Consider the following 14,919-nt stretch of genomic DNA (forward strand, 5'->3'; position numbering starts at 1 on the left):
TACCATGTGAAAAGGGCTTAGAGGAGAGAGGAGTGTCAAAACAGCAGATCACTTTGAGTCTGGAACATGGCAAGACACTATTGATTAGCCTTCCTCTCTGCAAAGCAACAATTCCTTCAGTTCTCAGCAAGGACAACAAGCCAAACACTGCCTGCAGAAACCCAGCAGGAGCTGCAAACAGCTGCCTTGTACAGGGAACAGACACTGCCCTGAATAACTAAAACAAAAAAACAAGGATGGGTGGGAAAATAAGACAGCAGTTTTTCAGCTGTGTGACTGCAAGAGTCCTGAAGAAACACTTGACTATTACCAGAAAAAAAGAAAAGCTGTGAAGTGAATATGCAAAGAGCTATTAGAGAATTATAAGCAAAAAGAAACCCACATTTTATAAAATAGAGTGATAGAGAACTATGGAATGACTGCTTTAGACTTCTCACTATCATGTTTCTCCTATTCAGTCTCTACCCAGATAGGAACCTCCCCCTTGGTTTCCACCAACACGGTCTGCTTTGACTTCAGTGTCCTTCACAAACCTCCCAGACTTGGAAACCTCGTTCTATATCTTATCTGAAGAGAAAAGTGGCTGAGAAAGTTGCCATTGCATTTCTTTCTTTGCACAGTTTGCTCAAATCTAGACCAAACACATTATCCACGTCTTTAAATTCACTTCTTGAACTGAACTACTTATGTATTGGGGGGTAAAAAAGCAGCTCAACTGTTATGGGACTCTGTAGCATACAGACAAGCTATGACTAGACAATGTAAGGGAGACAAGTAGTAAACTTTATTCTTCCTCAGCTGAATGTAGAAACAGCAACCTACTCAATCGATGCAAAATAAACACCAAAATTATAAAGCAGTATTTCAAAATACCTGAAAACATTTCAGAAACCACTCTTGTTAATAGCTGAGCAGATGCAAGCCCTAAAGGCCCCTACATTTTAAATGGTAATGCCACTAAGTTCACATTTCCAAATATCAAAAAGCTGCATAATTAAAAAGAATGAGACTGAAGCCAGAAATACAAGACAAAACTGAAAACTATGTTTTTCCACATCTATTTTTTTCCCAGAAAAAAACCTCTGGTTTCTGTTCCATTTCCTTTGCTTAGTTTATCTTACTAAGTCTCCATTTCACACCATCTTTTCATCTTACTCCAAATATCTGTAGAAACACCTTACTGATAAAAGTCTATCTTCATAAAGCTGACAACATGACAGCTACTCTACTATGGTGATTTTTATGTACTGAACAAAACACCTAGGAATTATAGGAAAATTTAGTTAAGTTTTGGATCAAAGAAATCTCTGGAACTTTTCTCTCTTCTTCTTCTTCTCTTTTGAAGAGTTTTCTTTCAAAACTTCAACTAAAATTACTCCAAAACACCATGAAACCCTATTAAAGTAGTGGGGGAAGGAACTACCATGTCTGGGTGTTCCAGCTCTTTACTTTAGATACTGCACAAGTCCCAGGGATATTAAGGTGAATTCTTAAGAGTCATCCTGAGAAAAACTCTGGCACTGTGCTTGTCACCAGGATAATCAGTTCCTCCTTATGACCTTTTAAACTTAGAAAGCAGTTCTGAAAAAATCCATAACTCTCCCTTGCTGAGATAAGCAAGACAAGCAATGAGATGAACTGAGGCCCCTACACCACATCTGCCACCACAAACCTGGCTGGGTATCCCAGCTTTTATTTGTCAGTTGTTATAAACCAACATGACACACAGGATTTCAAACACCTCACACATGCAGATGTAGGTGTGTGCACTCATGAATATTAAAGAACAGCAAACCCAAGACTTTGAAAGAAAGTCAAAGAACCCACCTCTGTCTAGACACAAATACATGTAACAAGCTGGGCAGATGTCTCTGCCAGGCCTTCAAAATGAACAAATCAAAAGAAAGAACTGAAGAAGAAAGACATGCTAATCAGGTGTTTTGTGAAACAGGCACAGATACTGAGATCTCTATAGTTTTGTATCTTAAACCTTTAGCAAACAAGGGCCAAGCAGAAAACCAAAATGAATTAACAGACATACTCTGGAATAGGTCAATGAACTATGTCCACACAGGCTTTACTAAAGCAATCCCAAGTTCAGCGAAGCCAAATGGACATATCAACTGGTAAACAGAGTAATAAGAAACACTGTCACATCCAGTTAAAACAGATTTGCAAACAATAGGCAGCCTAAGTAATGAGAAACATGAATATAGCTTGCAAATTAAAGAGACCCTCAAGGTAAGAACAGCCAAAAATACTCTCCACAAATTAAAACACCAGACCAACAGACTATACTATCAAGAAAAGGTTTGTTACACTTCAAAAATTCATTTTTACGTGACCAGAAGGAAAAGAAAATGTACTTTCCAGCTACAGAAAGATGTCAGTGCTGCAGACCACATCATAAACCAGTCACTCCTGCCAGAAGGACTTCCAAGAAGACAGAAATCCCCAACCAAGCAAACAACAACAACAAAACCCAAAGCAAATTTGGTGGCAAGCAGAGGAAATAGCATACAGCTTGTTTTTATTTAAACTACTTTTCTGTATGCCCTGAGCACATACTTGCATCTGCATTGCCAACAGTATTCAGAACATTTAAACAGAACTTTACTTCTAAAATGCAGTAACATTACATTAGAGAGAAGCCCAAAAGCAAAGCACAAGTTGCTGTAAATGCAAAAGCAGACACTGAATTCATTACTATACCTTTCATTCAAAACCGGTTTAAAATATCTCACACAAAGAAAGTATCTTGCCTTAAGCTTTTCTACTATCACATAGGATAACCAGTACCTCCTACTTTTTTCTGCCTTCTTTATCTTAGTGACAAGTTAAAAGTAGTGGAAAAACTATTACCAAGCACTACAGCCTGGACACAAGCAAACACAGGATTACTTGGGCTCCAAACAAGTTCTATGTAAATTCTTTGAGCATCCCCCACATTGCTGTTTCACGGTCAGGAACAAGGGAGTACAGAAGAATTTGCTCCTTATTTCTTGACAAAAACAAAAAAAGCAAAAAATTCCCTGGTGTGATCGTGGGATAAAGGAGTTCCATTCCATCTAGCTATTCCTCTAGAATCAATCACAGTTGTGCCTTTACTCTGCTCTCCCTGGGGATATCACAAGAAGGATAAAAGAGCATAACCAAATCCGCGTCATTCTTCGCAGGCTGTAACTGCTGTACTGCACAAAGAAAGTTTTCCAACAGTTCCAGCAAAGACTGAATAGAAAATATGCATCACACTGAAACATGTGCAACAGGGGTACCTAAAAAGTATTTGCAGAATTTGAAAGGATCAGTAGAGAAGCTACAGTGCAGCATATGAAAACCCAGGGCCAGAATGGAAACTGTCACAACAGAGACGTGGCATCTGCAAAAATTCTTAATTAAACATCTCCATTATACCTATCTATGCAAAGCTTAAAAGGTATTGACAATGTGAAGGTAAGACACCACCACCAAGAGGCACAGGGGAGGAGCAAGGTACCACACAGAAAGAAATGGAACTGAAATAATGGAAACAGGATGAAATTCCAAGAATCACAGAAGGGATTGGAAGGGTTGGAAGGGACCCATGAGGATCATCAAGTCCAACTCCTGGCTCAGCACAGGACATCCCTGAGAATCACACCCTGAGAGCGTTGTCCAAACGTCTGTTGAACTCTGTCAGGCTTGGGCCTGTGACCACTTCCTTGGGCAGCCTGTTCCAGAGCCCAAACACCCTCTGGGTGAAGAACCTCTTTCTATTATCCAACCTAAACATCCCCTGACACAATTTCAGGTTCCTTCCTCAGGTCCTGCCACTGGTTGCCAGAGAGAAGAGGTCAGTGCTTGCCTCTCCACTACCCCTTGTGAGGAAGTTGTATACAGTGATGAGGTCTCCCCTGAGTTTTCTTTTCTCAAGGCCCTTCACCACCTTTGTTGCCTTCCTTTGGACGTTCTCTAATAGCTTTATATCCTTTTTCTATCACGGTGCCCAAAACTGCACACATTTCAATAAAACCAAAACACAAACTGGAACATCCCAACAAGAATTTCTACTAGAAACCAGAATAGAACAATGAAAATGAGTGTTGATGGGAATGAGCTGATCACAAAATGACTACAAGCCATGACCATCAGTCAAAAACAAGGGGACAAAAACTTTCCAGCAGTGTGATTTAAAAATAAAAAAAAGTATTCAATTTTAGGATGCTCTTTCAATTCTTATTGCAATTTTTTATACACAGACACACATACAAATGTTATGTTTTTAGCCTTGCTCATCTAGAACTTAATACTGTCAGGTTCATTCATTCTCAATAGTCTTTTATTTTGAAAGCAGAAACAGAAATCAATTAAATTATTCAAAACAAAGCATTTATTCAATATGGGCAGAAGCAGAAGATGCAAGGAAAAATGTATTCTATGGCTTGTATTGAAAGACTGATTTAAAGCATCTTTTTAGTCCGCACAATGGAGAACATCTACTGGTATCTTCTGCAGAATTTTTTTGTTCTAATATAATGCATGAACAACACGATGACAAGTATAAAAAGGCCTAAGCATGATCATGGGAAAATCAGCAAAAATTACAGAGATTTGCTGATAGCATGGCTGATTTAATATAAAAATTAATAAAATTATTATAAAACTCTATCAGGCATGATTAAAAAATATGACCAAAAATGTAGCTACATGTGGTAAAAACAATATGAAATATGTTTTCAGCATTTCAAAATGGTATCAGAATATGACACCAGAAGAGTCCATCCTTTTCGAAAGTACCTACTTTTCCAAAGGCATTGCCAATTCAAATAAATAGATTGAACATTTAGATATGTACTTCCATCAATATTTAAAGTAACAACTGAAGTTTCATGGAAGAAATTAGTTTCAGTCATGTAGTTTCAGAATATAAACTGGCAAGATAAATACTTCCTGCACCTAGCAGAGCACTTGCTAATTTGAACTCAGCTCTTCTTTTGTCTCTAATTTGTTTTGGCCAGTCTGGTACTTCCTACATTCTAGTTACCTCAAAACTAATTAATGATGTATTCCACATGACTCCATAAGCCTTTTTAATAAATTGCAACAGTAGATTTTACCTTAAACACCTGTCCAAAGAAACCTCATAATAAATGGGAGCTCAGAGATCTGTACGTGGCTAGTTTTACTCATACTTTGCATACTATTATTTTATTTTTCAACCCTAGACCCTATTTTCCCACAGGCTTCAGCATTCAAGACTTTTTACTCACTTCTGTGCTCCCTGAGACAACAGCTTTGTCCACGTTCACCGATAGCTGCTCTTCAGTCTGGCAGACTCCCAATGACCACTCCGCACAGCGGTGATGAGCCCAGCAGTGACCTAATAAGTTAGGAAAGAAAAAGAGCTTTGGTCCTACAACTCTATCAACTATGGAACTCAGTTCCAGCAACAAATACTTTCCAGTTAAAACAGACAGTCTCTTCCTCCTTTTTTCTTGTTGCAACATTCAAAGTCCATGTTATAACACACTGAATATACTGCAGTTACTATCAGACACTAAATGTACTGCAATTTTCTTTTATAACACACCTGTTTCTAGTTTTCAGCTGCCTGATCATGTCATCATAGCAGTGAGGTGCACAGGATTCTGTGACTTCATAATTCTACATGCAATGCTTGTGTGACATGCACAAAGAGTTGCATTTGATCTTATATTTCACTGTAGATAACATCTACCCACGTTTGTACTCTTATGATTCCCAAGGACTGGATACAGATCTGTGTGTTCATGTAGAACATGCTCATGTGATGCTTTAGAATACTACACAAAATGTTTAACAGTTCAAAATAGCATCAACAGAAATGCCATATCAATGATTGAGAAAACTGCGTCAATAGAACCAACATGTCATAGACATAAAACAAATGTTTACCTACATTAACAAAAAAAAAAATAAATCAGAATTTGCAGAATTCAACAGATACCTCTTAAAAGCAGTTTCTAATTCAGTTCTGGGAGAAACAACGTAAATGATGCATACTTCCAAAGGAATTCTGTGACAGCTTTATACACGATTAGAAATGATACCTTACATTAGCTGTTGAAATCAGCTATTTGATCAACTTAATCATTCAAACAACAAAAATACCCCCCCCCCCAAACCCCTTATGGGCTTGGGAAGTTATCTACAAATCACAGAATCAGTTAGGTGGGAAGGGAACACAATAGCTCATCTGGTCCAACCTCCCTACTCAAGCAGGGCCACCCTAAATCACACGGCTCAGGACAGTGTCGATGGTTCTTGAATACCTTCAGTGAGGGAGAATCCATGACCTCTCTGGGCAATCTGTTCCAGTGCTCAGTGACTCGCACAGTAATCAAGTTCTTCCTCATCTTCAGGTGGAACTTCCTGTGCACCAGTTTTTGCCCGTTACCTCTTGTTATCTTGGTTTCCACAAGTGAGAAGAGTCTGATCCATCATCTTGGCATTTCCTGTTCATGTACTTGAATACATTAATGAGGTCCTGTCTCAGTCATCTCTTCTCAAGAATGAACAGGCCCAGCTCCCTCAGTCTGTCCTCTGAGGTAGTCCAGTCCCTTAATCATCTTCGTTGGCCTCTGCTGGATCTGCTCCAGGAGCTCCATGTCCCTCTTGCACTGAGGAGTCCAGAACTGGACACAATACTCCAGGTGTGGCCTCACAAGGGCTGAGTAGAGAGGCAGGAACACCTCCCTCTATCTGCAGGCAACACTCTTCTTAATGCATCCCAGGATTCCATTGGCCTTCTTAGCCACAAGGGCACACTGTTGACTTATGGACAACCTGTTGTCCACCAGGATCCCCAAGTCCTTCTCTGCAGAACTGCTCTCCAGCAGGTCAGCACCCAACCTGTACTGCTGCTTGGGGTTATTCCTCCCCAGGTGCAGGACCTGGCACTTGCCTTTGTTGAATCCCAGTTGGCTCTGCTCTACCCATGTCTCCAGCCTATGGAGGTTCCTCTGAAGGGCAGCACAGCCCTCGCAGGTATCAGCCACTCCTCCCAGTTTTGTATCACCAAACCTCCTAAGAAGGTACTCTGTCCCCTCGTTAAAGTTACTGATGAATAAGTTGAACAAAACTGGGCCCAGTATGGAACCCTGGGGGACACCACTAGTGACAGGCCTCCAACTAGATTAGAACATCAACTTTATAAAAGCAGATCAATAAACTCTCCTGCCTATCTACACACACTACGGCATAACTATTTAAACCAAACCATAACTTTTTTTTGCTCCAAATTAGATTTTGAAATGAGTTTCCACAGTCATGAAAGAATGACATTTTCATTATTGCACAAATATATTTCCATTTTTTGAGGCAAAACACAGAAGTGGACTACCAGCATTAAAGCATTTGGACATAGATGCTTTCTGGAAACGTAATTCATAACTGAGTTAATAGAAGAATTCCATTAAAATGAAAGAGCAGATGACAAACCAGACAGTTTTTCTGACAGAAAACCTGCAGATTCTGGAAACATACAAGTGTATTATACCTCTATCACTCTAGCAGTGCTGCTCTTCTAAATCTTCTCTTCATTGTTTCTGATAACTCCACATTTGCAGCAGGATATTAGGCAAGGCTACAGGATTAAGACTTTTGGAGTTATATTAAGCTGTGCCTCATTTCTCTTTCTCTCCCAAACAAATCGTGGTACTGAAGGTATCACTACCTGAACACCAGTTCAGCAGTGGATGACAAGTATTTCCCCATACAAAGCTGTCCAGTACTTGGAGAGGCAACTTTACCAAACCAGCACCTGACATGAGCAAATGCTACCAAAACACCATCAAACACTTGACAAACACCAAAGTACAGCAAATCAACAGCTGTAGAACTTCACTCACTGTCATTATAGCTACTGTAATACTACTGGACAGGGACAAAAGGATGGAACAATGGGTCTTACCTGTTGGCTCAAATAAGGCTTGAACATCAATGTCATCTGGTAAGCCAACTAAACTGAGTTCATCCCAGAATTTGACAACCTGATCGTCAGAAGCAGTTTGGGTGCTTACACTTGTACATGATGCTATACTCGATCGAGATCTGTATCGGGGAGCAGAAAAACAAGCTTAGAAGTGACCACATTCTTTGTTCAATTAGCCAGATACTGGCAAAGGGTTTAAAACTCAGGGAAAATAAAAAAAAATTTCTAAACATGATTAAATTTAAATCAACATGAACAAAAGTCTTTCTCGTACTTTAGCCCAACATTTTCCCCAATAACAGCAACTAAGTCTTCTCTCTTCCAATTCTTCAGGACACACATGCTTTTCTAAAGTTTGATTCTGTTTGATATTAAAACTTGCCCAACCCTTGAATGGAGAATTAGGTAACAGCAATCAATCTGTGCTTCTCTGGGGAAGAGGAGGTACAGAAGAAAGGAGAGTGGTAGAAGTTGCAAGCACTAGCTGCAGCTTTCATAGGCCCCTCCCTGCAAGGACAGGCCCAGGGTACAGCACTAACAGCACCCTCAAAGGAGACTGCCACAGGCAGGGGTGAGGAGACTACAGAAAATACAGCAACTATCAGGAGAAAGTAGTAAAAAGACCAGGATTTAAAAAGCTGTTTGAAAACAAACATCTTTATATGGTGCCATTAAGATATTAAAAACAAAAAAGAAAGAGGGGGTGAGCTGGAGGAAAGGAGTTGATAGAAAGTGATACAAAGATTACTACATTCTGCTGACACGGGAAGATCTAGTTTAGAACTTTATTAATTTGTTCCCCAAATTCTAATCTCAACAGAAAACAATTAACTCAGATTACTCCATTTAAAAAAAAAAACAACACTCCACAACAAAACAGAAGCAATGACTCCTACTTTATTTCCTGCAGGCAAAAAAACCCTGTCTTGGATATCTAAGGATCTGCATTAGGCTTACTGATAAGAGAACTGATTGCTGATACTTCAACAATTGGTAGGAAAGGTGGTGCTGTGCTTTCTATTAAGGTTCTTTGAACTTCATTACTCTCCCCTATTAATAACCCACATGTATGCATTTGCCAATAGATACGGTAAGCCCTGGAATTTTAACCTTAGTTTATGTGGAAAAAAGTAACATCTCTTGCACCACCCAAGAAACCTTGAAAGTTTTCCATTACTATGTGATATCTTGATGATCCGCATCATGACAGAGGCTGAACATCAAAAAAACCCACCCCAAAACCTATTAATTCTGACAATATCGACATTAACAGTCTCCCTACCAAAGCATTACATTAGCCCAATCTGTTTGACAAGGCTGTTTCCTGAACACTGCCCGCGTCCAGTGGCATCACAGAATTCTTTGGGTTGGAAGGGATCTAGTTCCAACCCCCCCTGCCATGGGCATGGACACCTTGCACCAGCCCAGCTTACTCCAAGCCCTGTCCAGCCTGGCCTTGAACACTCCCAGGGATGGGGCAGCTACAGCTTCTCTGGGCAACCTGTGCCAGTGCCTCATCACCCTCACTGGGAAGAATTCCTTCCATTTATCTAACCTAAATTTCCTTTTTCGGTTTGAACTAATTTCACCTTATCCTATCACTCCAGTTTCTGGAGATGAGTCCCTCTGGTTTCCTTGTAGGCCTCTTTGGATAAGGTGAAGCTGGAGCCTCCTCTAACATTGAACTGCTACTCTCAACAGGGGGAGATTAAAGGCTCTTTAAGAAAAACCTAAATTCCAACTAACAAGATATTTTGCTGTCTATGAAACCTTTCTCACAAGATCAAACATCTCAATTCACTCTGTAACCTCACCCTGAAAAGGAACACTTTCTACCCCATCCTGATATGTTGTATGTACCCATTTAGTATACAACATTGTACACACCTATAGAATTCAGTAACTCTTAACAGCTTCTCCAGCAGCCAGCAGCGCCCATGCACAGCACTGGGCACTAACACCTCTGGCATGGGAGCTCAACAGAGCTGGCCACACACACATTAATCAGATATCTTTGGGGTGCATTTTGGTCAGGATGGAGACAGACCGACCCTGCCTGCGCCCCCACATTGTTTCCTCCTCTTCCTCCTCCTCCCCGTCCTGGCCCCGCGGGTGGCGGACGCCGCCCGCTGCCGCCCAGCCAGGGATGAGCAATGCCACGTCCACCTGCAGTCCCTGCCCCCAGGGACTGCACAAACGCATGGTGCCAGGACCCTGCGCCCACCGGAAAACTCGTGTGCAAGCAAACACAGAAATGCGGCTCCGATCGGGGCCATGTGTTGAACAAATCTCCACGGCGAAGCGCGTATGTCCCAGCCAGCGCTCAGAACTGCTGAGAGCCTCGGGGCAGTGCCCTGCAATGCCCATACCCACTCGGCTGGGATTGCTGCCAGCACACCCCAATCCTGAAGGGCAAGAGCCACTGCTATGCACCAGTGCTGGAGACAGCTCTAGAAGGCAAAGACTCTTCCAACCAGATGAAGAGTCTTCCCATTACTCTAGTCTACACAACACATGAAGTGTCAAAAGTCCATTGGCTGTTACCCCGATGTGCACTTTTACTTCAATGTCATAAGCTGACCTCTGCTTTTCAGCAGCTATGTCTCCTATGTGTTCTTCCAAAGCCAAGATTCTCACTCAGGGCAAGAAACCAACCAGTCTTTAAAAGCAGAAGAGACAACTATTCACAGAATCATAGAATCAACCAAGTTGGAAGAGACCTCAAAGATCATCGAATCCAACCCTACTGTGGTTACTAGACCACGGTGCTAACTGCCACATCCAGTCTCATCTTGAAAACCTACAGGGATGGTGAATCCACCACCTCCCTGGGCAGCACATTCCAATGCCTGATCACTCTCTCCGTGAAAAATCTCTTCTCTTCCTAACACCTAAACCTCCCCTGGCAGAGCTTGAGTCTGTGTCCTCTTGTCCTACTACTCACAGGCTGGTTATTGTGGTTTTGGTTTGGTTTTTGTATGCATTGCTTTTCCTTCAAAAAATGTATTAAAAACCTACGCGCTCACAAATACAAGTTATTTGCCTATTGCAGTATGGAATCAGTAAAGATGCTTCCTGAGCTTTGTGCAACACAAAAATAGTACATATTTATTCTAGAAGGACTTACTTCTTCTGTCCTCTCTGTTTGCGCGGCACTGAGTTTTGCCTTGGAGTTCTCTCACAAGCTCCATCGGTGCTGTCGCTGGCTTCACTCTTATTTAAAGGCTGGTTTTTCCATGGGATAACATACCCAGGAGTAGGACTGAATTGTTTTAAGTCTCCTTGTCCTAATGAGCTCCGTTCTCCACAGTAACAAAAGGCGCAGAGTTGTTCGCTGTAAAAGGGAAGATAATTACTTCTTTTTTGGGGGGGAAAACAGCAGAGGATACACCATCAAAGAGCAACTTTCATGCCAATTTAACCCTTTGTAACAAAACAATGAAAGTTCCCAAGTGCTGTCAGGTATCAGCATTCAGCATTCAAGAACAGTATTTCCACTTAATTTACAGTTACATTCAAATGAATTTTTTTGTTGTTCACAAAACTGCATGAGTAACAAAGCAAACAAAAAAAAACCCCACATATGATATTCAAATGATTACAATAATCTCAACAATCCTGTGTCTCTAGACTCACACGTGCTAAAAGGCATTGGAACATTACAGGACACACAGAACATTACCACACATATAGCCCTCTATAAGCACATACAGCTTATGTGTAACACAATGTGCAAATACCATACACCAAAAGGTTTAATAAAACATGGGAAAAACTGGAATCATGATAAAATCATGGCAGTGGCTACAATCACACATACCAGGGCATACAGCATACACAGACCCAAACATCCTTGTCTACTTTAATATTTAAAACCAAAACGACGGCTAAAAGTTTTACTAGAGGAATTTTATATTTACAGAACTGTGACCGCTGCAATACCCTGTACCATTTGCAATTATGTTTTAACATGCATAACATAGCGACAGGATTGAAATGACAGCTCTGACAGCACTCCTTGTGTCACATCATATGGAAGCTACTGAAAAATATTTCTATAATAAACATATCCACAAACTTCAAATGTGAACTTCTGCAACTAATGCAGTTTGCATTAAAGTTAGGCCATTTAACACATTTTTTATGCCTAAATGAGCAATTATGTTTTCTTCATATTTATGCCCCAAAGACCCCCAAAAGATGCCTCAGGGAACCAGGCACTTGGATAGAGACTTGATTATGGCTGGATTCCATTTAAATAGATTTCAGTGCATCTCTGAGGTGGCACATTTGGGTTTGGGACACTCTGTGCTGGGTGAATGAGTGGAAGGAAGTAAAGTGGGAGGAAGAGAAAGCCTTAAGGCTAAACTCCTGTATAATATTCACTAAATTCTGGAGCTAAAAATAAGGAGTGCCTGTGCTTTTCAGCCAGGAGAGCCAAGAACTGCAACAGAAAAAGGTGAAAGTGGAAAAGGAAAGTTCCAGATCAGAAGACCCTGAGAATCCAGCAAAGCCCCTGAGATTTAGTGTAATATACTTCGGTCGTTTTGCTCTCACCATAGAGCAACACTAGGGGAAAAAAAAGAAAAAGAAGAAAATCGAAGTGGGTATTTAAGTGCCTTTGAACTGCTTTATTACAGTACTGGTAACACCAGGCTGTCAGATGCTAAGGAAGGGAGCAGCACATCACAAGCCCAGAATGGAGCCAAATACTTTTACCTATGGTCTATAGCTAGGATTGCACTTTCCCTAAGGCAGATGGACCTTTGGGAACATGCAGGTTGGTGGGCAAGTAAAATAAGTCCCATTCATGGTGCTCAGATTACACCCTCCAGTAGTACTGCTGTTAGGAAACATTCAACCTCATCTCGTGGCCTCGGTCACACATCCCTCACTGATCTGCCTGAACACACGACCAGCATGAGCCAGCACAGCCCCCAGAGCTGATGGCAAATGTCTGACACGTTCCAGAAATCTTTAGAAAAAGATAGGCAAAGCTAAAAAAATACAAAGAAAATATGGATAAATGTAGCGTAAGATCAGGGGAAAATGAATAGTTACAGCTAAACAGTACATTGGTCCATTTTATAGCTAGTTTTTAGCATGCTAGAGCAACAAATACACTATTATTTGTCTGTCAGTGACTATAACCACCAGACTGCCAGTGAAACCTGATCTGGCCTCGCAGGCAGAGTTCCTAAGCAGGGAAAGCAAACCTATTTATGCTGGTTGAGACTAGAGAGACTTGTGAGGAGACTTAAGAGATTTAACCAGGCAGCACCATGGTATATAAATTACACTAGTTACAAACACAAGATTATCCACAGTGGAATAAATAATTATTCATACATCCTGTTAGGACAGACTATCACTGCTCATTAAAAGACTCAGGGATAATTACAAACAAATAAACAAAGCTCCTTAAAGTGGAGTCATAGCAAATATGCAATAATGTTAAGGTTTATAAAAGAGAAATATGAAACAGTAATTAAGAAAAAAAAATAAACTAACTTTTCAAGTGGTGTTATTTGAAAAGACATACAGGAGTGAAGCTGATATTTCTAGAGCCTGTAAGGCAGCTCCAGCATCACAACTTCCAGCAGTAGCTTTCTCCAGGCAGAGGGGAGTGAAACAACAGGAGCAGCGAGTTTCACAGCTACTCTGCAGCGTGGTGAGGACAGCTGTGGAGCTGTCAAGAATCATATGGTTTGTGCTACTGCTCCTGCTCCAGCAAAGCTGGGAACTGCAGCTGAAGCGAGTGCTCGCCATGGGGAGGGGGCTGGGGAACCCTTTGCTAAAGGTTTGTGAACACACGGATGCACAAGTTAAAGACAGGAGCAGCAGAACATTCCCAGACCACTGCCAAGAGCCTGTGGGGCTCAGATAGAGGGGAGGGATCATAAAGGGGAGAAACAAAGGTTTCACACTTTCCAGGGAGGGTAAGCAGAGGGGTTTCTAATATAGCAGGCACTTAAATACCTGCCTAGTATCTGGATTCTAGAGAGACCCTCTGCAGGAAAGCCACGTTCCTCTGCCTCCCAACATGCCACATGGCTGGCTTGTCATGCAGTACAAAGTGGCCAGTTCCATCACGTTAGCCTTTTAGGTTTAAGTGCTCAGTAAATATTTTAAGTTATGTCTGTATGGGCAGAAGGTAGAGATTTTTTCCCATCATCTGAGGACTGCAGAAAGTACTTACAAATCTACTTTCCATATGTCAATATGCAATTAGAGGATCTAAATCTGTGATGCAAGAAGAGCTCTCATATTGAAGATAACGAAATTGAGATACTGGCAACTCTTAAGATCAAATCCTAGATCTGTTATCATAATTAGCATATTTTCAGAACAGGATAATTCAAAGTGGGATAAAAAGCAAGAGACGATGTGTCACAAATCTTTTTTTAAGCTACTAAGAAAAAAGAGAAAGAAGCAGCTCACCAGTACTCCATTTAAGATACATCTTAGGTGCTCCAAACCAAAATATAAGTTCATCATTATTTGCAACTTCAACTTAATTTCCAAATTTTCCCACAACAAATGCTTTTTTTTTTTTTATATATACAGGTTGAAAATTCCACAGACCTGGTGATTTATTACCAGGAGGTGCTTATATACCTCACTTCATTCCAAAGCATTTCACAGATCTGTATGCACCCAGGTTTTCATACATAATGCTGAGGAAAAATTGGGTTCAGAATGACCCAGACATACTGCATTATGGGGATGCATTAAGAGACAAAAAGGTTAATAACATCTGAAGCTAATGTTTGTTTCTACCGAGCACTGGGAGGTGATCTAGACTTGGATCTTTCTTGAAGGATTTCCTTTCTACCAAGAAACATGTTGAACAGCCATTTTCTTCTACAAGTTCTTACTTCATCATCTGGTCAGTGCCTGTTCCTCAGGCAGAATTCGCTCAACCTCCTGACAAGAATTTAAAAGGCTACAATCCTCCCTCCCTCCCT

General features: G+C 40.9%; 1 protein-coding gene across 1 annotated transcript in view; it reads right to left on the bottom strand.

Annotated features, from left to right (window-relative positions):
• KMT2C (lysine (K)-specific methyltransferase 2C) overlaps window positions 1-12,211 on the bottom strand; it is a gene marked incomplete at its 3' end in the record, with an annotated part of 120,148 nt that extends 107,937 nt beyond the window's left edge. Inside the window, exons 1-4 of the mRNA XM_009074371.1 lie at window positions 12,156-12,211; window positions 11,079-11,285; window positions 7,931-8,070; window positions 5,250-5,359 (exon numbers count right to left, since the gene is read on the bottom strand). Coding sequence (XP_009072619.1) covers window positions 5,250-5,359; window positions 7,931-8,070; window positions 11,079-11,285; window positions 12,156-12,205 — 507 coding nt within the window. The remainder of the gene's footprint in view (window positions 1-5,249; window positions 5,360-7,930; window positions 8,071-11,078; window positions 11,286-12,155) is intronic.
• Window positions 12,212-14,919: the final 2,708 nt, after the last annotated feature.

The sequence above is a fragment of the Acanthisitta chloris genome, unplaced genomic scaffold (genome assembly GCF_000695815.1).
Source record: "Acanthisitta chloris isolate BGI_N310 unplaced genomic scaffold, ASM69581v1 scaffold7445, whole genome shotgun sequence".
Classification (NCBI taxonomy): domain Eukaryota; kingdom Metazoa; phylum Chordata; class Aves; order Passeriformes; family Acanthisittidae; genus Acanthisitta; species Acanthisitta chloris.